The sequence below is a fragment of the Podarcis melisellensis genome, assembly GCF_964234715.1.
Source record: "Podarcis melisellensis genome assembly, chromosome: 17".
Lineage (NCBI taxonomy): Eukaryota > Metazoa > Chordata > Lepidosauria > Squamata > Lacertidae > Podarcis > Podarcis melisellensis.
Genome location: NC_138534.1, coordinates 1,834,642 through 1,858,813, shown reverse-complemented (window position 1 = coordinate 1,858,813; position 24,172 = coordinate 1,834,642). Strand labels below are relative to the sequence as shown.

At 45.0% G+C, this 24,172-nt stretch overlaps 1 protein-coding gene across 4 annotated transcripts in view; it reads right to left on the bottom strand.

Moving 5' to 3' along the window:
- The window catches only part of ICAM5 (intercellular adhesion molecule 5), a 29,771-nt gene extending 20,893 nt beyond the window's left edge, over positions 1 to 8,878 (bottom strand). For 2 of the 4 annotated variants that reach the window (XM_081895186.1, XM_081895187.1), the window contains exons 1-2: positions 5,285 to 5,639; positions 58 to 330 (exon numbers count right to left, since the gene is read on the bottom strand). In XM_081895186.1, coding sequence (XP_081751312.1) covers positions 58 to 330; positions 5,285 to 5,540 — 529 coding nt within the window. In that variant the 5' untranslated portion in view covers positions 5,541 to 5,639. Of the gene's footprint in view, positions 1 to 57; positions 331 to 5,284; positions 5,640 to 8,326; positions 8,417 to 8,780 lie in introns of those variants that run through there. The other 2 variants (XM_081895185.1, XM_081895184.1) reach the window with 2 other exon arrangements.
- Positions 8,879 to 24,172: the final 15,294 nt, after the last annotated feature.

The window sequence follows — 24,172 nt, the reverse complement described above, 5'->3', positions numbered from 1 at the left end:
TGCAAACACCACATTTTGTTTTGTTTTTAAAATAGCCTTTGCTTCATAGCTACTTACGATACACCGTGATGCTTGCATGCACAGATCTGTGCTTTCCGTAACAGCTGAAGGAGCACTCTGCAGTGGGTGCCCACTCCGTGATGTTCACAAGCTGGAAGGCTGCCCAGCCAGTCCCATTGTCTCTCTTCTCCTTGATCAGAGATGTCTCCAAGCTTCCCCTGGCATCTGTTTCCTGACAGCTGGCACTGCAGTTCAGCCAGAGAGACCCACCATGCACCACCACAGGGTTTTTCGGCCAAATGGTCACATCAAAAGTGTGCTGTTCAGCTCCTGAAATAGTGCACATTCTCATAAGCGTTTTGTCAGGGAGTTGGCAAAAAAGAAGAAGGTTACACAGAGATTGACAGGGTCCTAAAACAGAGAGGATCTAATATTCCTTGCATTTGGGGCTTGGGCTGCTCTACATGCCACAGCCATTGCCCACCTGAGCCAGGGCTCGGACTGTCCTCTGTTTTGCTCTCCAAGATGTGGCAACCCTACCTAACTTGCACTCCCCAGCAGGCCCATGCAGAGCCTGTCTGAGGCCCAGGGTGGGAGTCCCAAGTCAACTGGGAGGTGCAGGGCATTTTTGGCACGACAGTGTAAGTCTGGAAGGCCCCTCATGCTCCTCTGAGGCCTGAGTAAGTGTACAGACCCACCAAGTGCTCCTATTTTCAAGTGACAGTCCCAGATTTACAGAAATCATCCCGGTTTCTGATTTGATCCCAAAATCTCCTGCTTTTCCTTAGGACTTCCCTATTTTCATCCAAGGGTGTGGAGTTATGCAATCCCCAAGCCAAGGTGATAAGTAACTATACATCTGAATGCAGTCCTGTATGGGGAAGGTTTTTTTAATGTTTTATGTTTTATTATGTGTTTATATATGTTGGAAGCTGTCCAGAGTGGCTGGGGAAACCCAGTAAGATAGATGGGATATAAATAATAAAGTTGTAGTTGTTGTTGTTGTTGTTATGGAATTTTTGTTGTTGTTGTTTAGTCGTTTAGTTGTGTCCGACTCTTCGTGACCCCATGGACCAGAGAACGCCAGGCACCTCTGTCCTCCACTGCCTCCAGCAGTTTGGTCAAACTCATGCTGGTAACCTCGAAAACACTATCCAACCATCTCGTCCTCTGTCACCCCCTTCTCCTTGTGCCCTCCATGTTTCCCAACATCAGGGTCTTCTCCAGGGAGTCTTCTCTTCTCATGAGGTGGCCAAAGTATTGGAGCCTCAGCTTCACAATCTGTCCTTCCAGTGAGCACTCAGGGTTGATTTCCTTCAGTATGGAGAAGTTTGATCTTCTTGCAGTCCATGGGACTCTCAAGAGTCTCCTCCAGCACCAGAATTCAAAAGCATCAATTCTTCGGCGATCAGCCTTCTTTATGGTCCAGCTCTCACTTCCATACATCACTACTGGGAAAACCATAGCTTTAACTATACAAACCTTTGTTGGCAAGGTGATGTCTCTACTTCTCAAGATGCTGTCTAGGCCTGTCATTGCCCTTCTCTCAAGAAGCAGGCGTCTTTTAATTTCGTGGCTGCTGTCACCATCTGCAGTGATCATTGAGCCCAAGAAAGTAAAATCTCTCACTACCTCCATTTCTTCCCCTTCTATGTGCCAGAAGGTGATGGGACCAGTGGCCATGATCTTCGTTTTTTTGATGTTGAGCTTCAGACCATATTTTGCGCTCTCCTCTTTCACCCTCATTAAAAGGTTCTTTAATTCCTCCTCACTTTCTGCCATCAAGGTTGTGTCATCTGCATATCTGAGGTTGTTGATATTTCTTCCGGCAATCTTAATTTCGGCTAGGGATTCATCCAGCCCAGCCTTTCGCATGATGAATTCTGCATATAAGTTAAATAAGCAGGGAGACAAAATACAGCCTTGTCATACTCCTTTCCCAATTTTGAACCAATCAGTTGTTCCATATCCAGTTCTAACTGTAGCTTCTTGTCCCACATAGAGATTTCTCAGGAGACAGATGAGGTGATCTGGCACTCCCATTTCTTTAAGAACTTGCCATAGTTTGCCATGGTCGACACAGTCAAAGGCTTTTGCATAGTCAATGAAGCAGAAGTAGATGTCTTTCTGGAACTCTCTAGCTTTCTCCATAATCCAGCGCATGTTTGCAATTTGGTCTCTGGTTCCTCTGCCTCTTCTAAATCCAGCTTGCACTTCTGGGAGTTCTCGGTCCACATACTGCTTGAGCCTTCCTTGTAGAATTTTAAGCATAACCTTGCTAGCGTGTGAAATGAGTGCAATTGTGCGGTAGTTGGAGCATTCTTTGGCACTGCCCTTCTTTGGGATTGGGATGTAGACTGATCTTCTCCAATCTTCTGGCCACTGCTGAGTTTTCCAAACTTGCTGGCATATTGAGTGTAGCACCTTAACAGCATCATCTTTTAAAATTTTAAATAGTTCAGCTGGAATACCATCACTTCCACTGGCCTTGTTATTTGCAGTGCTTTCTAAGGCCCACTTGACTTCACTCTCCAGGATGTCTGGCTCAAGGTCAGCAACCACACTACCTGGGGTATACGGGACATCCATTTCTTTCTGGTATAATTCCTCTGTGTATTCTTGCCACCTCTTCTTGATGTCTTCTGCTTCTGTTAGGTCCTTTCCACTTTTGTCCTTTCTTATGGAAATCTTTGTATGAAATGTTCCTTTCATATCTCCAATTTTCTTGAACAGATCTCTGGTTCTTCCCATTCTATTGCTTTCCTCTATTTCTTTGCATTGCTCGTTTAAGAAGGCCTTCTTGTCTCTCCTTGCTATTCTTTGGAAATCTGCATTCAATTTCCTGTATCTTTCACCATCTCCCTCGCATTTTGCTTGCCTTCTCTCCCCCGCTATTTGTAAGGCCTCATTGGACAGCCACTTTGCTTTCTTGCATTTCCTTTTCATTGGGATGGTTTTCATTGCTGCCTCCTGCATAATGTTACGAGCCTCCATCCATAGCTCTTCAGGCACTCTGTCCACCAAATCTAAATCCTTAAACCTGTTCCTCACTTCCACTGTGTATTCATAAGGGATTTGACTTAGATTGTATCTTACCGGCCCAGTGGTTTTTCCTACTTTCTTCAGTTTAAGCTTGAATTTTGCTATAAGAAGCTGATGATCTGAGCCACAGTCAGCTCCAGGTCTTGTTTTTGCTGACTGTATAGAGCTTCTCCATCTTTGGCTGCAGAGAATATAATCGATCTGATTTCGATGCTGCCCATCTGGTAATGTCCATGTGTAGAGTCGTCTCTTGTGTTGTTGGAAAAGCGTGTTTGTGATGACCAGCTTGTTCTCTTGACAGAACTCTATTAGCCTTTGCCCTGCTTCGTTTTGATCTCCAAGGCCAAACTTGCCAGTTGTTCCTTTTATCTCTTGACTCCCTACTTTAGCATTCCAATCCCCTATAATGAGAAGAACATCCTTCTTTGGTGTCACTTCTATAAGGTGTTGTAAGTCTTCATAGAATTGGTCAATTTCAGTTTCTTCAGCACCAGTAGTTTGTGCATAAACTTGGATTACTGTGATGTTAAAAGGTCCGCCTTGGATTCGTATCGAGATCATTCTATCATTTTTGAGATTGCATCCCAGTACAGCCTTCGCCACTCTTTTGTTGACTATGAGGGCCACTCCATTTCTTTTACGGGTTTCTTGCCCACAGTAGTAGATATGATGGTCATCCGAACTGAATTCACCCATTCCCGTCCATTTTAGTTCACTGATGCCCAGGATGTCAATATTTATTCTTGCCATCTCATTTTTGACCACCTCCAACTTACCCAGGTTCATGGTTCTTACATTCCAGGTTCCTATGCAATATTTTTCTTTACAGCATTGGGCTTTCCTTTCGCTTCCAGGAAATATGTTATGGAATAGGGTGTCCCTATTTTAATCAGAGAAAAGTTGGAGGGCGTCAGTGTACCTGGCTGCCACTGCTCTGCATGGGCCTGCTCTTCAGCATGTTACCTAAGGCAGGATGTGGTCTTAAAAGTAGACTATGGACAGAAAGTTCCCCAGCACTTGACTGGACGTTTGTAATTCTTAAGTGAAAGTTGAAACTCTTAGGAAGCTTTCCTTTGCTCATACTAAATTTTGCTTGTACAGTGGTACCTCGGGTTACAGATGCTTCAGGTTACAGACGCTTCAGGTTACAGACTCTGCTAAGCCAGAAATAGTACCTCGGGTTAAGAACTTTGCTTCAGGATGAGAACAGAAATCGTGCAGTGGTGGCAGCGGGAGGCCCCATTAGCTAAAGTAGTACCTCAGGTTAAGAACAGTTTCAGGTTAAGAACGGACCTCCAGAACAAATTAAGTTCTTAACTCGAGGTACCACTGTACTATGTATAACTATTGAACACTGCAGAATTGCTGTGTTCCACTGGAATCCACTGACTGGGAGCGGCTGCCAGGACCATATAACACCGGTCCTAAAGTACACTGGTTCCCAGTATGTTTCTGATCACAATTCAAAATGTTGGTGCCAGCCTGTAAACCCTACATGGCCTTGGTCCTATATACCTGAAGGAGCGTCTCCACCCCCCATCGATTCCAAGGATCTTCTGGCGGTTCCCTCCCTGTGAGAAGTGAGGTTACAGGGAACCAGGCAGAGGGCTTTCTTGATAGTGGCGTCCGCCCTGTGGAAAGCCCTCCCGTCTGATGTCGGGGGGGGGGGGGGGAACTATCTGACTTTTAGAAGACATTTGAAGGCAGCACTGTATCGGGAAGTTTTTAATGTTTGATGCTTTATTATGTTTTTATATGAGTTTTAAGCTACCCAGAGTGGCTGGGACAACCTAGCCAGATGGGTCAAGTATTATTAATAATAATAATCCCTTTTCTGACCCCTGGTCCTGTGCTTCACACTCAGTTTAATTGGTTGTTGTAGGTGTCTCATCTTTCCAGTCCTAAATTCAGTTCTCCTCATTCCACATCAGCTTGCAAAGTATTTTGTTTAAAGTCCCCAAGAAAATTCATCAATTAGCTTCTCTTAATATACACAGCTTTGTATGTAATTTTATCTCATAAACACAGTTTTGCAAAGCAATTGTTCCAATTACAATGCATTTTCATACATTATTTCCACTAATATATACATCTTTATGCACACTTTGCCCTAGTGTTTGCCCTAGTATAGATTACTCAGCTAGAGAACAGCACTGCAAAATTGTGAGAGGTGTGGATTTTGAAGGATGGCTGTGTTTCAGTTTGTGCATTGTTTTAGAAAGTGAAAATTATGCAGATTCACCTTTAAATGCAAACTTAATTGAATTCTCCATCCCTTTGTTGTTGTTGTTGTTTAGTCGTGTCTGACTCTTCGTGACTCCATGGACCAGAACATGCCAGGAACTCCTGTCTTCCACTGCCTCCCGCAGTTTGGTCAAACTCATGCTGGTACCTTCGAGAACACTGTCCAACCATCTCGTCCTCTGTCGTTCCCTTCTCCTTGTGCCCTCCATCTTTCCCAACATCAGGGTCTTTTCCAGGGAGTCTTCTCTTCTCATGAGGTGGCCAAAATATTGGAGTCTCAGCTTCAGAATCTGTCCTTCCAGTGAGCACTCAGGGCTGATTTCCTTCAGAATGGAGAGGTTTGATCTTCTTGCAGTCCATGGGACTCTCAAGAGTCTCATCCAGCACCATAATTCAAAAGCACCCATTCTCCGGTGATCAGCCTTCTTTATGGTCCAGCTCTCACTTCCATACATCCCTACTATACGGACCTTTGTTGGCAAGGTGATGTCTCTGCTTTTTAAGATGCTGTCTAGGTTTGTCATTGCTTTTCTCCGAAGAAGCAGGCGTCTTTTAATTTTGTGGCTGCTGTCACCATCTGCAGTGATCATGGAGCCCAAGAAAGTAAAATCTCTCACTGCCTCCATTTCTTCCCCTTCTATTTGTCAGGAGGTGATGGGACCAGTGGCCATGATCTTCCTTTTTTTGATTTTGAGCTTCAGGCCATATTTTGCGCTCTCCTCTTTCACCCTCATTAAAAGGTTCTTTAATTCCTCCTCACTTTCTGCCATCAAGGTTGTGTCATCTGCATATCTGAGGTTGTTGATATTTCTTCCGGCAATCTTAATTCCGGCTAGGGATTCATCCAGCCCAGCCTTTCACATGATGAATTCTGCATATAAGTTAAATAAGCAGGGAGACAATATACTGCCTTGTCGTACTCCTTTCCCAATTTTGAACCAATCAGTTGTTCCGTATTCAGTTCTAACTGTAGCTTCTTGTCCCACACAGAGATTTCTCAGGCTCACAGTAAATCCAGGAATGGAAAGATCTGCCGATTTGGGTTCCCTCAGTATTCCAATTTTAAATTTTGTTTGCCACATTTCTGCAGCAATTTGTGATGGTTTTTAAAATCCTCATGAAAATTCTTCTTTTAGTGTGAATGTCTCCTAATAAACACATTTTTCTATGCAGTTTTGACTAATGTACACAGTGCTGCTAGCAATTCCTCCTACTATAATATTTTTATATGATATTTTCACCAACATATTCTATAATACTATGATTCAATTTAATGCACTCCCCCCCCCCCCAATACATGCATATTTGTAAACACTGGACTCATTGACACATCACTTTTCCTGCTGCTTCCACCCAGGAAAACCCGCTCTTTATCACTGAGGGCTCATCCAGACTTCCTTTTGTGGCATGTTTCTAGGCACAAGTTCATGCTTTAAAGCCCGGTGTCTGGGTGCTAAGCCCACTCTTTACTGCTGAAAACAATTCCTTGAAAAACCAAATTGCTGTTTGTTCCAATTCAGCATTAAAGATCAGGTTATCCTGTGGAAAGTGGCAGCAGGAGAGAGAGAGCACCCACTTCTCCTCCATCCCCCCTACACTGATTGCTATGTGGGTGATTCTAATTTTTAATTGTAAATTTTAAAAGAGTTTTAAACCATATTTTAAATTGATGTAACATGCCCAGGGTGAAGGTCGGGTAAAAAATAGCAACAACAGTAACAGACACAGAGCAATAATTTAGATCCGTCTCTGTCCAGGGGTGCTTTCAAGCTAAACTTTGCCACAAGCATGGCAGCAGAGAGCAGGGAGGAAGACCTACAGGGGAGGCATATGCAGTCCGTTCAGTTACGTATAGTTGTGTCAAAGAGATGCACAGCAGTGTGTGGTGTATGTGTGTGTATACAATGACCAGGTGCATAAGAAGAGCCCTTGGGCTGGATCAAGCCAAAGCGTCCTGTTCTCCAGAGGCCAACCAGGTGCCCCAGGGGGACGCCCACAAGCAGCACCTGTGTGCAGAAGGAGAGGGTTTCTACACCTTTAATAGTGGGAAAGCTGCCATCTGTCAACATGTTCTGCCAAAGGGAGAGGAGTCCTGCTGTTCTCCTTTGCTTCTAGCTGTGGGAATGCAACAAGAGGGAAGTAAAGTGTGGCAAGGGCCCCTGAGCCTACGGGATACGGCAAGGGAGCTAGAGCTCCACAATCATGACTTCCAGCCCCTCCCTTTCAGAACCCTGTCTTTCAACTCTGCTTGAATTGAGACTTCTTGGTTTCTGATGCTGTGGTGTGGGAAATAAGAATTATTAATTTTTTGGCCCTGAGCATATGCAGAGTATCTCTCGCGCATTGCTGAGTACCACAACCATCCTCCGTGGAGTGAGAATTAAACTTCAGAACTCCATTCTAAAAGCCAGAGATAAAACCTCAGGGCAGACTATTATTCCCTGGAAGAGAACACAAAGCACCTCTGGGGAGGCACAAGCACAATTTTCTTAAACAGCGGGAGGTTTTCTTACAATCAAGCAGTATATAAATTTTGTTAAATGCAGTGCTTAAACCATCAGTTGAAAGAGCTTGAAACAAAAGCTTTCCTCACTGGTTCACTTTATACTATAAGCCAAGAAGAACGAGTCTTATCCTTTCCCAATGAAAGCCGGGGGGGGGGGGGAATGCAGGATGCAGCATTAGAGGATGGTTTACAAAGGGGGGGGGGCGACGACCCGCAAGCTGTCTGGTCACAGGCACGTGCCGAGTCCCTGCAAGATATCTAGAGAGAGATGCCTGTAAAGTCCCCAGCAATTGCGCGCGCGCCTACACACACACACACACACACACACACACACGGTTGGAGAATGACCTCCTTGTTTCTAGCCTCGCACAGCCCCGGCGAATTCATCCAGCTGCATCCATCTCAGCAGATTCCGTTAGTGGCGAGGAAAGGCGAGCCTCCCCTCCCAGCCCCCTTGCTTTGTTACCAGCTCCCCGAGAAGCCCATCGCCCTCGACTGGAGGAAAGAAAGGAGCGCATCGGCTGAGACCCTTACCTGCCAGCCCCAGAAGAAGCAGCAGCAGGAGGAGGAGGTGGAGGAAGCAGCAGCCGAGCAAGAGATGTCCCAGTTTCTGGGTCTTCATGGCTGAGAAAGCAAAGCTGAGCTGGAGAGAGAAGCCTAGAGAGCGGAGGGGGGAGAAGGCGGGGGGGGGCTCTGGATTGGTTTAGCGTTGCTAACTTGGTATCTAAGGAAGAGGAAGCAGCAGAGGCGGCACAGAAAGCAGCAGAAGCTGGAGACCTGCTGTTCTCGGGGGCCAGAGGCTGCGTGTTTCTCTTCCCACCCGCCTCAACTCCTCAGGAAGAGACCCGGCCCCATAGCATCAGCAGAATGGTCCACCATTCCTGCATCCCATTTCCCATTGTGGGCAGCGTGATGGATGCCACAGATGGAGGTGGGGCGGGGAAATGCAGGACCCCCGCTCGGATTGCCACAAGCACAAATGGGTCACCTGAAAAAATGGGCAGAAGCCCCCCTGCAGTTTCGTAGTCTTCCAGGTGCGGGTTGTGAAGGGCACAGAGGAAGAGAAAGAGCCGGAGAGGGAGAAGGAGATGAGGTGCTTGAGATCTTGGCGGAGGAGTCAGAGAAGTTGTTTGCACAAACCTCTTGCTCTTCCAGCAGGGGGAGCTGCCTGACTGCAGGTCTCACATGGAAGGTCTTGAGCCTTCTTGGGTCAGCACCTCCCTCTTAAAAAGCCATGGCAGCAACAGAGCAGAGGTGTAGGGGGGCGCTGGGGGGGGCGTCACCCCGGGCACAGTTTTGCAGATGCGCAAGGCAGTTGTGAGCTGTTGTGTCCTTTTCAGCCCCCTTCCGGCTGGAGGGTGCTTGAGAAGGACACAAACAGCTCACTGCGCCCTGCCAGCCCAACCCCTTTCTTTTGAGTCTCACCAAGTGCTGCTGGCCTCACAGGCACCCCTCAAAGCCAGCTGGCCAGAGGGTGGGGATTGGTCCGGCGGTGTGCCCCCATCCCCAAGGTGTGCCCTGCCCCCATGGCGCATTGTGAGTGCCCTGGCACACACTTGCCTGCCCAGTGGGGAACACTCTGCCACTGCAACAGGAAGATAATTTGGGGGAGGGCACAGGAGAAGCAAAGTATAGTTCTGGGTGGGTGAGCTGTGCCCAGGGGCTTCAGGCCCCCTAATCCCGGAGGCTCCAGAAGAGACTTTAGTCCACATTGTCCAGGAGAACCAATTTGAGTGGCACAACTCACATCTTTCTATGATGCATCATGCATGAATGTAACAGTTATCTAATTTTCATCCCCTGCCCCATAACCTGAAAACTATAAGGCATAGCCAAGAAAACTATAAGGCATAAGGATTTTTTATTCACACTTTGACATGTGAGATAATACAGTAATTTTATTCAAAATTTGAGATGCAATAGTTGTTTTTTAAAAGAACAACCCATTGTAGAAGAGAACAGTGGTTACCCAGACCTTGTTTCTGGTTGCAAAGGGACCTCCATTACAGGTCAAGCTTCAGGACCCCTGAAATGTAGGTCTGCCACTGGCTGTGTCACACACCTCTGAAGAAAAATAGCAGTATATCTTAATGCCAGGGGTCCAGCAATTGGGGCAGGGGGCAAGTGAGGGGAAATCTCCTTTGGGGGGGGCATGTGCTCCCTTGCCTCTCTTCTGGCACTGCCCATACTAAAAGGCCCACTCCCTCCAGGCCCTTCTTCCTGCATGGTGACAGCTGTCATCAAAATGGGGAATTCCTTGGGAAGACACCCTTTTCCTGCTTATTACTTGCCAGGTGTGGTTTGCACAGAAAGAATATGATAATGATGATGAAGGTGGTGAGGATGATGGTAAGTTCATCAATATGGTGCATACAAGACTTGACAGAATAACATTCCTCTTTCAGGAGGAGGGGAGGGTATTAACTGGATGGATGAATATAAGTCAGATTTTGCAGTCTAAACTTTAACATTGTCTATCAAAGGAGACGCAAGGGTAATGAGACAAACAAATGCAGTTACATGTACTTAAGTATTGTTTAAGTTGTGGTAAGGACACAGAGGATCTCTCAAGATATTTGTTTCTTTTTATAATTTTTTCAACGTACTCATAATTTACTGTGAAACAAGTGACTCACTGTGTCCTTACCACAACTGAAACAATGCTTAAGTGTGGGATAATCAACATCATATATAACCAACATGCCTAAGTCTAATTAATGCATGAAGGGGTTAATGTTATAGAGTAAGCTGCTCTGCCAGGCTTAGCTAGTTCATTCCCCTTCACCATGGGAGGAAGGGAATAAAACCTATTGTTCCCTCCCAGTCTACCTGAGAAGCTAAGGGTGTGAAGAGGTCTGAGCTGGTTGCTCTAAGCTTAAAACACATGACTCTTACAAGCCTTTAATGTCTTCATATACCGATAATTTAGGCACTTTCACCACTGTAACTAAGCAAAGTTCTACTGCCTGTGTTTTATGAATGCTGTATAGAAAAGCACATGAACCCGACCTTTAGAGAGCTTGTAAGTAAACCATTTTTTAATTTATCAAATGTATGGTCTTTCCTTAAGCTAGGAGAAAAGGGGACTATTTTGGAAAGAATTGGGCATATTTTAAAGGTCTAGCAGCCTAGATTTCCATGCTTTAATTTGCTGGGTGTTTTGTGGTTTTTAATCTCTGCTGTGGTTCTTTCACCAAAGAGTACTTGCCCCAAATGTGGATCTTGGCATCCAGGAATTCTTCTTTTATACCTATTCTTTTTTCTTGCCACCAACAGTAAGTCACCACACCTGGACAGCAAAGGAGAACACAAACGACAAACACCTGGGTGGGATGCCACTGCCCCTCCCCTAGCTAGGCTCTGCAATGGCTTTTCCTGGAGGAATCCTACCCTACTTCCTGATGATGATGCCCTGCAAGGGCTTTTTCTCAAAGAATGACCCAGCTAAGCCTGGCAGGACCACTTACTCTATGGCATTAACCCCTTCATGCATTTATCAAACTTAGACATGATGGTTATGTGAGGCTGGTAATTAAAAAGAAAGAAAGAGACTTGCTGCTGGGAGGGAGAGGCAAGTGCACAGCGGCAGCACGAGAAGGGTGGGTGGCAGCGGGGATGCTTTGCCTCAGGTACCAGAATGTCTCCTGCTGGCCCTGCTTTGGGCTATGAACATTGCTGTGAACCCCTTCAACTGAGCCCAGAAATGAACTGTCAGCAAATGCACTGTTTTTGTGCACTCTGCTTTGATATTAGTATATACACTGGTACCTCGGGTTACATACGCTTCAGGTTACATACGCTTCAGGTTAGACTCCGCTAACCCAGAAATAGTGCTTCAGGTTAAGAACTTTGCTTCAGGATGAGAACAGAAATCGTGCTCCGGCGGTGCGGTGGCAGCGGGAGGCCCCATTAGCTAAAGTGGTGCTTCAGGTTAAGAACAGTTTCAGGTTAAGAACGGACCTCTGGAACGAATTAAGTACTTAACCTCAGGTACCACTGTAATACGCACAAATAATTTTAGGGGTAGTGGACTTACAAAAAAGGAAGGTCTAAAGGGAAATGAAATGTGAAAATTAATAGTGAGTGATGACTAAGTACTTAATGGTAGTCATTCACAAAACAGGTCTTCATGACACAGACATTGTGGCATTGGCAAGCCAATTACAAATATAATGCACTTTTAAAAAAATGTTTCCATCAAGTCCACAAGTAATTGCACTGAACCTCTTGATAAATTGTAATAATTCTGCAATTCCACACTTTAGCTTGTCTTTGAAGTTTCTTTTATTTGAGTGTCCTTCCTAGAACAAACTTCAAAGGGAGACTGCAACATGAAATTTCACACACATGCACACAGACACACAGACAGACACACACACACACACACACACAAAAATCCAGGATAATACTTTGTGCATCTGATGAAGCAGATTAATTCATAATAATACATAATATTAGTTGTTATTGTATTAGTTGTTAGGATTAATCAATACACCTTGTTGTTTTTACGTACCAGAAAACTGCATCAGCAAACTCCTAAGGATAAAATGGTAGAGAGCTAGAGAACCATGCCTTTTCCATTGTTCGAAAAAGGCTGATGTCCCTCTAGATGCACTTTAGTGGGAAAGGAGAAACACATAGACTTAGGCTTCTAATGGGCTGAGATGAGCAGTACCAAACCAGAAGGTGGGCAGATGACATAATTGTAGTGACAGATGGCTCATCCCCTATTTAGGAAGGAAAGCAAGAGGCCATATTGGACCCTGGACACCTTCAAGAATCTGGTCTTTTGGGTGTGCTGATAAGTCTTGCCAGCTCCTGGAGAGGATTCTTTGGCAAGCCTTCTTCTTCAAAGGTTGTTCCAATGGCAAAAGCTAAGCTGCCCAGATCCATTTTATTTTGCTCTCCTCTCTGGGACACAAGGCAAACTTTCAGAGAACCTCTCAATTCCCAGCACAGGGCAACCTTCCCTGACTCTGAAATGTAAACTGTGCAGCAGGTACAGCTAGAAAGCACTTCAAAGTGGTCACCCACATTGGCCTGACCCTGGCTTAGGGGCCACTCATTCTTGCCTTGGCCCATACCTGCTTCTGGAATTGCATGTGCATAAATTAGCTCTGTTGCCATAAGGACTCAGATGGCAACCATCTCTCCCCGCCCCCATATTCCCCTCCTACCATGGCCATAACAGGGGCACAGGCAATGGGGGGGGGGCAAAATCAGCTAAAATTATGTCCATAAATATCAATTATTGCCTCATAAGAAATGGTTTTAAATAGAGGGTGAACTGAATAGTTGAAAGGGAGGGAGGTTGGAGGAGAGGTGGAAAGAAGAGCTAACTTGTCAGTGGCTGGGGGGCGCAATCTGGATGGTTCTGCCAGGGGCGCAAGATCACCCGGCAATGGCTCTGCCTCCTACCTCCGAAACAGGAGCTTCCAAAGGGAAGAGCTATTTAGGGCAAGTTGACTAGCACTGACCAGCAACACAGTTGTGGGAATCAGCAGGAGTAGTGGTGAAATGCCTGTGCACGTACCTGTCTACTGTGGCCCAATGTGTACACTTCATTTTTTACTTTTATTTTGCAGGGAAGGCCGTCCTTAGAGAATGTGCCCTCAGTGAGAGAGGTGCTCCTTGCCACTCTCCCTTTGGGCCATATCTCCTGCCTTGTCCAAAAGGAAAAGGCAAGGCAGGTGAAGGTTGCTCTTCTCACTGCTGAGAGAGGGAAGGTGGTCAGCAGCAAGTGGAGGGGCATAGCCCCAGGGCTTTGGGGTCAGTGCAGTGGGTCCCTTGCTTGGATGGGGGGCGTAAGCAGGTGCCCAACAATGTCAACCCCTGGTGCCAGCTCTGATGCCAATCCTAAGCTATTGTGAGACTACCAGCTCACCGGTATACCCTCAGCTTTGCTGGCTTCCTCATTCAGCCTGCCCGCTCAGTGGCTAATTTGGCTATGGAGCCTCTTCCCCTGGACCACCAGTCCTAACAGGTTCTATGAAAGCATCGCCATCCACCTGTAGCCCAGGTGTGAGGAACCTTTGGTCCTCCAGATGTTGCTGAACTACAATTCCCATCAGCTCCAGCAAGCATGGGAGTTGCAGTTCAGCAACATCTGGAGGGCCAAAACTACCTTACACCTGGTGTAGCCAATGCCTCCGCAGTTGCAAATGCTGGTTATGAATCTACATTTGGGAAGTAATCCCTTGTGCCCAAGCAGGAGGAAGCTTGCTAGGACCAAGGAAAGACCCTGCAGCACTGATAAGTTCATAGGTCTCCAGCCTTGAGATTCACAATGCATGGATGGCAATGATGTTTAAGGGCAAATCCACCTGCCCCACGGATATCTCTTGTTCCCAAAGGTGCAAGGTACATCTTCAGCTTGGCTATGTGATTAGATGCTTTAGCTCAGAAACTGGAAGGAAAGATGCAAGGTGTAGCATGGAAAATCCAGCTCCGGAGAAGAGCCAAATGACATGTTCCAGTAAACCCATTTTTAAAAATAACTTTCTATGGTTTTGATCAGTTTGATCAGTTTATGTATCCTTTTAAAAGTGTTTAAATTGAGAAGATGTTCTGGCTGGAGTTCTGCATCAGCTTTCTGCTTTTAAAAAACATTCCCCTTCTCAGCTGCTATTTGCCCTGAAATTAGCAAACAGCTGCATTCAGAACAAATTGCAGCTAAAACAGGGATTTTTTCAGGCAGGAATTGGCATGGAACCAGATCCAGGAAGCCTTGTGGCCACTTTTTCTTCAAAATAAAAGTAGCCAGTTTAAGCACATTTTAAAGGTGGGTTGATTGTGATGCGTCATTTGGATTATTCAGATGGTGCACAGACATGTGTTTTTTATTTTTATAGTTTTCAATTGTTTTTAACTGTTTTGTGTGTTGTGGGGGAGGTTATTCGGCTGTTTCTGTTTGTGTTTTTACATAGTAATTTTATCTTGTAAACTGCCCTGAGACCTCAGGTATAGGATGGTATATAAATTTAATTATTAAGAATAATAATAGCTTGAGACAGGCCTTTTGTGGTTTTGGCACACTGGTGCCTATGATACTCCCCTCACTTATTTCCTTACCGGGCATAAAGTGGGGTGGCTTTTATCTGTCTGGTAAAAATGGTTATTTTTTCCTGACTCCTGGAGCCAAGCTGGTGCCAAGTGCATTGCTCTGCTTTCCTTTGGGCCACATCAGTTAAGCTGATCTTCTCTGGGCAGCCCAGGACCTCCATGCACACTGCATGGACCCATGCTTGTGACCCATGGAGGTCACTTCAGTGCAGCTAACACAGCAAATACAATGTAGGAGGCAGCAGTTACGGGCTACCAGTCTCGGCAGCCACAGCAGGCACGGTGATTCTCCTCTTCACCCCTGGAGACTCACTCCATTGTCCCTCAAGACAGATGAATGCCAACAACAACAACAAAATTGGGCTTTTTAATGGCTTTTGAATAAGTTTTCAGTGGTTATTTTTTAAACAAGCCCAGAGCATTCTGCTATTTGTCTTAGTTGTTCTGTTGTAAATTGGTTTAAAAATAGGTTTTATGCCACCTTGGAAATGTAGTGCTGAAAGGCAGGATAAAACAATATTGAACAACTGGATGAATGTCTGCTGCTGGCCCCTTCCGTTCTCTCACCACAAGCCGTGTGCTGGCTTGATAGGCTCGCAATTGCTTTTTTGTGTGGCAGGTGCTTCTCAGGTGGCTTATTCTATAATCCTTGACACGCTTGCAGAATGCTCCATTCAACTCAATGAGTTACTTATGAGTAAGCATGCACAAGATTATGCTCTTATAGTCTGATTGGGAACAAGCGGCTGCAAGGGTTATTCCTAGCAGCAGCCTGCATCTCAGTAATAGGAATAACAGTCTGGGCATATGGGGGCAGTTTCAGCCTGCACTTGAAGGTGCCAGGTGGTTGCAAAAAGCCTTTTGGGGAGGCCTGCAGGGTTGCTATTTCAAATTCCAACCCAAAAGCACACTCTTGAATCACGTGGACATGAACTGCACCCCCTCCTAAAAAACCCACTCAGGGGGGGGCATGGGTGTAGCCAAGGGGCAGCGGCCCCCCTAAATCAAGTGAGTAAATAAAAATACCTAACTGACCAATCCTGCCACAGATAGCTTGGTTCTGTCCCCCTAACATAAAGCCTCCCCCCCCCATAAATCCTTGGTATTCCCATGGAGAGAACCCTGTTATATTGTGGGAATATCCATTATGAACAGATAGGAATTTGGCCAAGTATGTACTCTTATTGAACTGCATAGTTATTTTGACACAAATTTGGGGCTGTTCCCTTCACTGAACTGTAAAGATGTTTGGGCAAGACTCCTCAGGGGCAAATTAAATTGGTTTAATTTAGGGCTCATCCACCTTTTTGCTTGACCCATCTTTTGATCACAAAAGATTAATTCCCCTGGACCTGAGACTTTTTCTTGCTCCTCCATTGCTGGGCCTTGTGAAAATCTGAGCACACCTGCTGAACTGAAGCTCTGTTTAGTGAAATATCTCTTCGGATTTCCCACGCACCTGATAAGATCCAATTCAGCAGGTAAGATTGGATTTTTGCAAGGCACAACTACGAAAGACAATAAGACCTGGGGAAATTTGATGGCACACAATGCGATCAAAAGACAGGTCAAGTGAAACTATGGGCGAAGCCTTGGTGTCTCCCTCATTTGTGCTAGTTAGGTGTTATGAGTTACATCCAGGAAGAGATCCATTTTCAACCCCTTTTCTACCAAGCACTTGGGGAATTATCACGGACCCTAATTTAAAAGGGCACACACACATTTTTTTAAACAAAGCTACAATCAGTGACGGGGGGGGGGAGTTGCAGGTGCCCATCAACAATCAGTTGTTCTGGGCAGCAGACTGAGCACCTGGTGACAGTCTCCCTGTTACTGTGAGATGCATAGCATTTCTGCTAATAGTAATCACCACACATAAGGAGACCAAATGTGAAGAAGTATAGGGTGGCTTTATACTGCTATAGATTTGTGCGGGTGGGGGGGCTAAATGATAGGATTTTAATTATTTGAAGTGTAGGTGGGTTCCCATGAGGCAAGACACAGCGAACTGCAAGAACCTTTATGGAACTACATAATTGGGGAACAGGGGCAAAGCATCTGCTTATATACATTTCTGAAAGCCTGGGCCACTCCCACTCCCAATGTGATTGGCTGTCTAAACTGCGAATCACGACTCAGAGTTCAAGGGCCAATGGCTGAGGTCCAAATCCTGAAATGTTCTGTGATTGGAGAACATGTATTGAATCAGAACACAGGAGCTCAGAATCCTTAGTCCAGACTCAAGCTCAGGCAAACACAGACCACTGAATACCCCAAGTATTGTAGGGACAACAGGAGGTCGGTGGAAAAGTACAGGCTAATTTTTCTTTCCAAGTCAGGGACAGACCTGGGATAGAGGCATTAACATGACAAAAGGTGTTGATAGCCCATCCAAAAGGAATCTTGAGCCTGGGCAGACAGAGGTTGCCATGGTGATGGGGTGTGTGTTTGAGGCGACACAAAAGGAGAGTCTTTTGAGCAAGAAGGGCGAGATAAAAGACTAGGATCGATCTTTGGTAGGTTGGCTGAAGACTGGAAAGGTGGCTTTGACTCCAGGGCTGCACTGCTGTGGTGAACAAGCCCCATTTGAACAATCCCCATTTGCCGCGTCTCAATTCTCCAAAGAAAACAGGCCCTGTGTCAGTGCCTGGAACCCCATAGACTTCTGCTATTGCTTGACAGAGCGTAGGGCTAGCGCCCAGCTTTTGTAACAATATTTAACAGATGGGGAATTTCAGCCAGTGCAGCTTTGCAATGACATAATCACAACTGCAGCTTTTGCCAGCCTGCTACCCTCCAGATGTTTCGAATAACAACTTTCCATCAGCCCAGCCTAGAAGGTACCCACCCGGCTGGCAAAGGCCGTATATGGAGCGGTATCTCAGTTCAATTGCAGGAGGGATGAGTGGCGAAATGAAGGACTCAGGAGAATGAAGAAAGCAGAGAAATAAACACTGGAAGTTGGAAGGGAGGTGGTTGATCCTGGTAGACAAGTGTAGGGTGCATGTAGGGTACATAACTGCCACTGCACAGCTCTGTTCTCTTCTCTTTTTCATGCCTGGCATCCCAGTCCTCCAGGTCGCTTTCCTTTGGTGACTCCCTTCCCCACTAGGCACTGGAGAACTCCAGCAACTTCCTCCAGGCTGTGTGTCACACTGAGCCACTTTTGTGCCTGCTGGAGGTGGCCCTTGACCTATTTGAGGCAGCAGGAGCATGACTCACACGTGTGGGGACTCCAAACAAAGCAAGTGAGGAAGAGATTAAGGGCTGAGTGCAGCCGCCTCCAGCCTCATGACTTTGTGATATCTTCCCTGCCAATCCCACCTTGCTTTCCTTTCCGTTCACTCCAGACAAAAAGGACTTAAATTGGTGTGGGTGGGTGAGAGAGAGAATTTTCTCTTTAAACACAAATCTGCCACAGCAGAGCATATGCTATCGCCACCCAGGGCAGATCTGTGACACGCAGGACACACAGGAGCAAGGGCGAAGAGGGAGCCCAGTGGGGTTTTGCCAGCCCTCCCTCATGTGCCAGAGCCCAGCAGAGGAGAGGGACGGCAACATTGCTGCCGACTCTCCTCCTCTCCCGCCCCTGGGTCAGGCCTGACCCGGAGTGGAGCTGTGGCCAGCTGGTGGCGCTGGGCCATCACACAAGGAAGCTCCCTCACGCACCGGAGCCAGGCCCTGGAGGCCCTGCCCTAGGCACAGCTTCCTGCCCCACAGCTCTAGCCTTGATGAGGGAGCCTGTTGTGGGGGCGCCTGGTAGTGCCCTCTCAGAAAATGCATCCTGGGCCATGACCCCTGCAGCCCCTCCAGGCTACGCCACTGCAAACCTGATACTCTTTTCCCATGTGCCAGGGAGGTGACAGTGCCAAGCAGACTCTGTGTAAACATATTTCATCTGTAATCCACGCTCTTCCTACTCCTTGTATCACATTTTCCTCCTACCTGCCCATACTGTTTTCCTAGGTACTCCTAATAAGTGAGGGCCCACCAAACTAGAAATGATATTATTCGTGTATTTAAGGTTTGTCAGGTTTTTAAAAACAAACAAATAAATAGATTTGCAGGTGAGCACCCACTCTCCCCTGAATTGGATCAGGATTGTGGGGAAGCAAAGTGTTAAATTCTGCCACAGTCCTGATATACCACACCTATCTGAAAAAGCAAAACAAGCAGACATATAAGATCCAAAGTTGTCTATTTGCTTTTTACACCATCTTCAATAACATTCAAGATGCTTCATAGAGGTGCAGAATTCACCTTGTGGCATTTCAGAGTGGGTTATGGATATATCTTCCCCCTTTCTTTGAAAAGGACCCTTATGGCTAAGAATAATTCAACACAGGGATGAGTGGAACCCATGTGTAGAACACATGAACAGGTTTTTCAGTGCAAGTACATATATTACACACATACTGAGAAACTGTACCCAATCTGAGTCTTCAAGAATCCACTCGAATGGAAGACTCTCAGAAGTGATGAGGAGCATGCAGATTTTGTGCTAATTCTACACTGAAACACTTTATACAAAATAATTCTGTAATATGCAAAAACCCCACCAAAAAACTCACAAATTTTAAAAATAGCTTTTCCTACATAGGTTCCTACATTCCCACTCACTTTATGTTCAAGATCAGTGCTGTTTCTAGAAAAAGAGGTGCCAGAACTCACCATGAACACCTCCCTTGTTCTCTTACCAGGGCGATGGCGCCTACCTGAAAGGTGCCAGAACTGAGTTTCGGTGAGTTCCAGCTGAGAAAAAGCTGTTTAAGATCAAATGTATTTGTCATACATAGCTCCAGTGGATGGTGGGGTGCCACAATTCTCAGGTGTGGTGTAGTGGTTAGAGTGTTCGACCAGGAACTGAGAGACCAGGGTTCAGATCCTCACTCAGCCTTGAAACTCCCTGGGTGACCTTGGGGCAGTCACTTTTTTTAGCTTAATCTAACTTACAGGGATAAAATGCAAGGATAAAATGGGGAAGGGAAGGACCATGTATGACACCTAGACTCCTTGGAGCAAAGGTGAGATATAAATGTAAGAATGAAATAAAATTTTAAAATGGTGGTCTCACTGACCTGTGGACACTGACCAAAATCTTCCAATAAAGGTACTGCATAACCTTGGCTCTGTCACCTTCGTCTTGTACTTGCATGGAGAGGGGTGAAGCAGTGACACACCTTTGAGAGTTGGAAGTTGATATTTTTCAGAAAGAATGTGGCCTGTGCCTTGGCTTGCTTGCATGAGCCTGGAGCAAGACGTGCTGCAGCATGAGGTGGAAGAGCAAACTGCATCCCAGATCTGGTGTTTGGAGGCCAGTCCTTCCGCCACATCATGATTCGGCCTGCCCTTGTGTGGAGCACACTTGTCCAGACTTTTAAGAAGCTAGCAAACCACCTGGTACCCCGAGTTTAGGCTTGTGCAGAGAGGTGGGGACAGCCAGCTTCGCTTGCCCAGGCCTTGGAGGACGAAGGCGGCTGAGGAGCCCTGCCAAACCTACGCTGTCATGGCAAGAACGCCCCATGCCAGAACACCCCAGCTGACCACGGACTTAATGGGCAAAATGCACTGCAAGGCTTCAATAGTGTTACTGTGTACCTAGATCAGATTGAGGCATCTGATCAAGGCCTGTATTTTAAAATGAGCTTAAAGATTTGCAAATGTTTCATGCCAGGCAGAAAACCAGCTGGCTAAGGACTTTGGCAGATGTTTATCCTCCTGGACATTTATAGCAGGAGCCAAAATTCTCAAAGTTGTAAAAGGGAATTATAGGCTGGGAGCAAAGGTTACACTGATTGTATTACAGAATACAATCAAGCTGCAAAAATACTAATTAAGAGTTAGTAAATAGTAGGATTTATTGTTTAACAGAAAATAATACCATGTGCCTCCCGTTAGAGACTAGCCACATTTTCCTAAGGTTAAAGGGCAAGAGCTAATGGGAAAAGCAGCTGGCCGGGAAAGGGGGGTGTAAACTGAAGAATTTTACAAGAGGGGGGAAATTTTGGACCTAGTGAGCCTGCAGGAGAGAGTGAAAAATCAAATTACCACTGCTCTGAACCTGGGAACGGGCTGCCAGATGACGTTTGGGGAAAGTTCATTGACAGAACGGATTTGACAGCTAGCTAAAATAAGAATAAGATACTGTTTCCATTGTCCTCTTCTGCATTTAAAAAGGAGGAAAAAGTAACTGAAAATCGAAACTATTTTTATTGCTTGAGTTGTGTTCGAAAGAATTGATACAAGTGGAGACTGTTTCCCTCTAGAGTGATAAATTTAAAAAGATCCACTCCAGCTTTCTGAGACGTATTCTTGGACTCCCAGCTATGATCAAATATGAAACAATGTGTGCAGAAATAGGCATACACACAATGGAATATTGGGCATGGTCCACCTCAATAAAGTACTGGTTACGCTGCCATTTTCGCTGCCCTCCATCAAGTCTGCTCGCTGATTTGCTCAATGACTCCTATAAATCAAGATGGTATCAGCACCTCGAAAAAAAGATTGAATCTTTAGGCATCGAGCTGGAGCCCCTGTACAATTCTAATGAGCAATACATTTTCCATAATATCCTAACTAGACTAAAGGATGTCGAGAGACAAAATATTATGGCAGCTGTAAACAAAATTTGCTCCCCTATATTCTATGATTTAAATATCTTAGATAGCAGAGCCAATTACGTCACTAAATTAATAATCCCAGCCCAACGTAGGGCTTTTATGCTGGCCCGTTTGAATGTTTTTCCCTCAGCATTTGTCAGGGGAAGATATCAAAACATTCCTAGAAACAAGAGATTCTGCAGATGTTCTATGAATGTCCCGGACACTGTAGAGCATATTCTCTTTCATTGCCCATTGCACAGTACGCTCCGTCAACGCGTGCTGTCCCCTCTCTTGGGTGGTCTGGAACCCCAGCAAGGTGAATGTGTGGGACTCTACCTATCCGACGTTGACCAAAGGGTAACGGCGGGGGTAGCCGAGTTTTTGGCAGCAGTCCTCCAAGGAGCAGGTTAACAAAGAAAACCATTGATTCTATATGTATATATATATATATATGTATGTAGCCAACTGCTGCCCTTTTATATATATTTTAAGGCTTTTATATGTTATTTTCTCTTCTATGGTTTTATTCGCATAATGCCTAATAAAGGTTTGATAAGTTTCCCTCTAGAGGGAGCATGTGAAACTGTTACAGGAGTGTAACAGGGAGATCTCCAGCTGCAAGATAAGGATTTGAGAACCAGAGATTGACCTTGGACCATTCAAAATGTTGACAGGAGAAGCCATTGTGACTGTATTATGCAAGATAAGTTACTCGCTGGAACACCTTCATAAAAAGACAGAGGACACGATTTTTAAAATTGATAACTTGGAACAGAAAGTGACAAATTTGAGTCAAAAAGCGAGCACCAATACAGAAATAATTCAGGACTCGGCACAGGAATATACCTTGGCAGGACAAATGGTGGAGGAAAAGGAGAAAGCTGTTGTTGTGAAACCTAAAGTAGTACAAGCGGAATCCTTAGTCTTACAGAAGCAAATTGAGGACTATAAATTGAGGCCTTTTATGGTTGAATCTAGCACAAGTCAGACTTTGAGGATTGGATCCCGGCTTGGACTGAAGAAAGAAAGTTGGAAAGATCCCTCTATCCAGGTATCAATTGACTTTTGGGACATGGGCTTGGGTTTGGAGGAGATTGAAGTTTTGGGGGCCTTTGGATCTGGAGGAATCCTGAAATACGTCCTGAAACACTTTATGGACCTTAGCTTTAACTATGGAAATTTGGCTGAACTGTCCAGAAGGAATAAAAGTACTATTAGGTTGGAGTTTTCCCGAGATTTGCTCCTTAGCATTAAAGAATATGAAGAAGATCTGCAGAAGGGACTTGGAAAAGAGTTAAGAGCCTCGGACATAAGATCTCCAGGTTGATGGACTATATGGAACTGACGGAAAGGACTGGCAGAATCCAAAACCAGGGAGAGGAGATGGTGGAAGAAGACTGGAAAATTTAAAGTTTATATTTAGAAATATTGTAAAAGTAATGACTGCTAGAAAAATGGTGGAATGATATTTTATGGATTTAGCAGAAATGTTATAAGAAGTTAAGTATATATAAGCATTTTAGTTTTAATGGGAAATAAGGTTAAAAAATATGTTATTTATATTATGACAGAAAATAGAGAAAGATGGAAAGGATTTGCTGAAACAATTAGTAGAAGTGGGATACAAAAAGGGAGGTGAGAGGAGGTCAAGGAAACAAGGGAAGGAAGGATAGAGTATGGAAAAGGAGAGATGTTTTTAAATTGTTTTTGTTTTGCTTTAATTATGTTTAGTTTAATGGGTTTAGGTTGTGTTTTGTATTGTTTATATATTGTACTGTATTGTTTTTCTTTTCTTCTCTCTTGTTTTTTCTTTTTTGTCTTCTTTTCTTTTTCTTCTCCTTTTTTGTAACTTTTAAAAGTAATAAATATTATTTTGGGGGAAAGAACAAAAAAAAATAAACTGAAGAGTTTTAGTTTGCAAAGGCCTTTTCTTCTAAAAAGCTATCTATGTTAATGTATGAGATTTGTTGGCTTAAATGTAATTATGCAAAGGATTTAGAAAGTAAGAAATGTTAGGTTCTTATGTTAGATTCTTATTTCATTGATGGTGTGTGAGAATGTGAACCCAAGATCTCTGTTTAAGACAGAATGTAAGACCATGAGCCATCTGTTTTAGCCATCTATTTTGGAATGGAGGGGCAACAAGGGCAAAAGGTGGTCTGGTAATTAAGGTGCCTTGTCGAGGCAAATGTAAGATATATGGCTACTTGTCTGCCATTTATGGATAGAAGGAAATATAGCTCTTTGTCTCCCATAATAGGTAACACGAAATGGGTGTATCTTTTATGATTGGTTCTAGCAAACAGCCAATAGGAATTTCATCCAGGCTGATTGGACAGAGGCAGCCAAAGGAGGAGCAAGGGGGCTGGGCTGAGGAAATATAAGTGCTGACCATCAGGGCTGGAGGGGGCAGAGCTTTGGTAACCATATACCACTGTGTCTCTCATTTATTTGTCTGACAAATAAATTATTGCGTTAACCACAAGCAGGGTGCTACATGATTAGGTGGTGACATCTCCTGCCCCAGGTCTCAGGCAAGCTCTGCACAGGTCTGCCTGAGTGTAAAGGAGGTTCTGGTGATAGCAGCTGTATCCTAGTCTGACCTGCTAAATTGCTGTCCAGGGACCTTATGGTGAAGGGCGGCAATAAAACAAATGAAGGAAAACCACACATATAGACTTGTTCCCCTTTAACACGACTGAGTCGCAGTCAT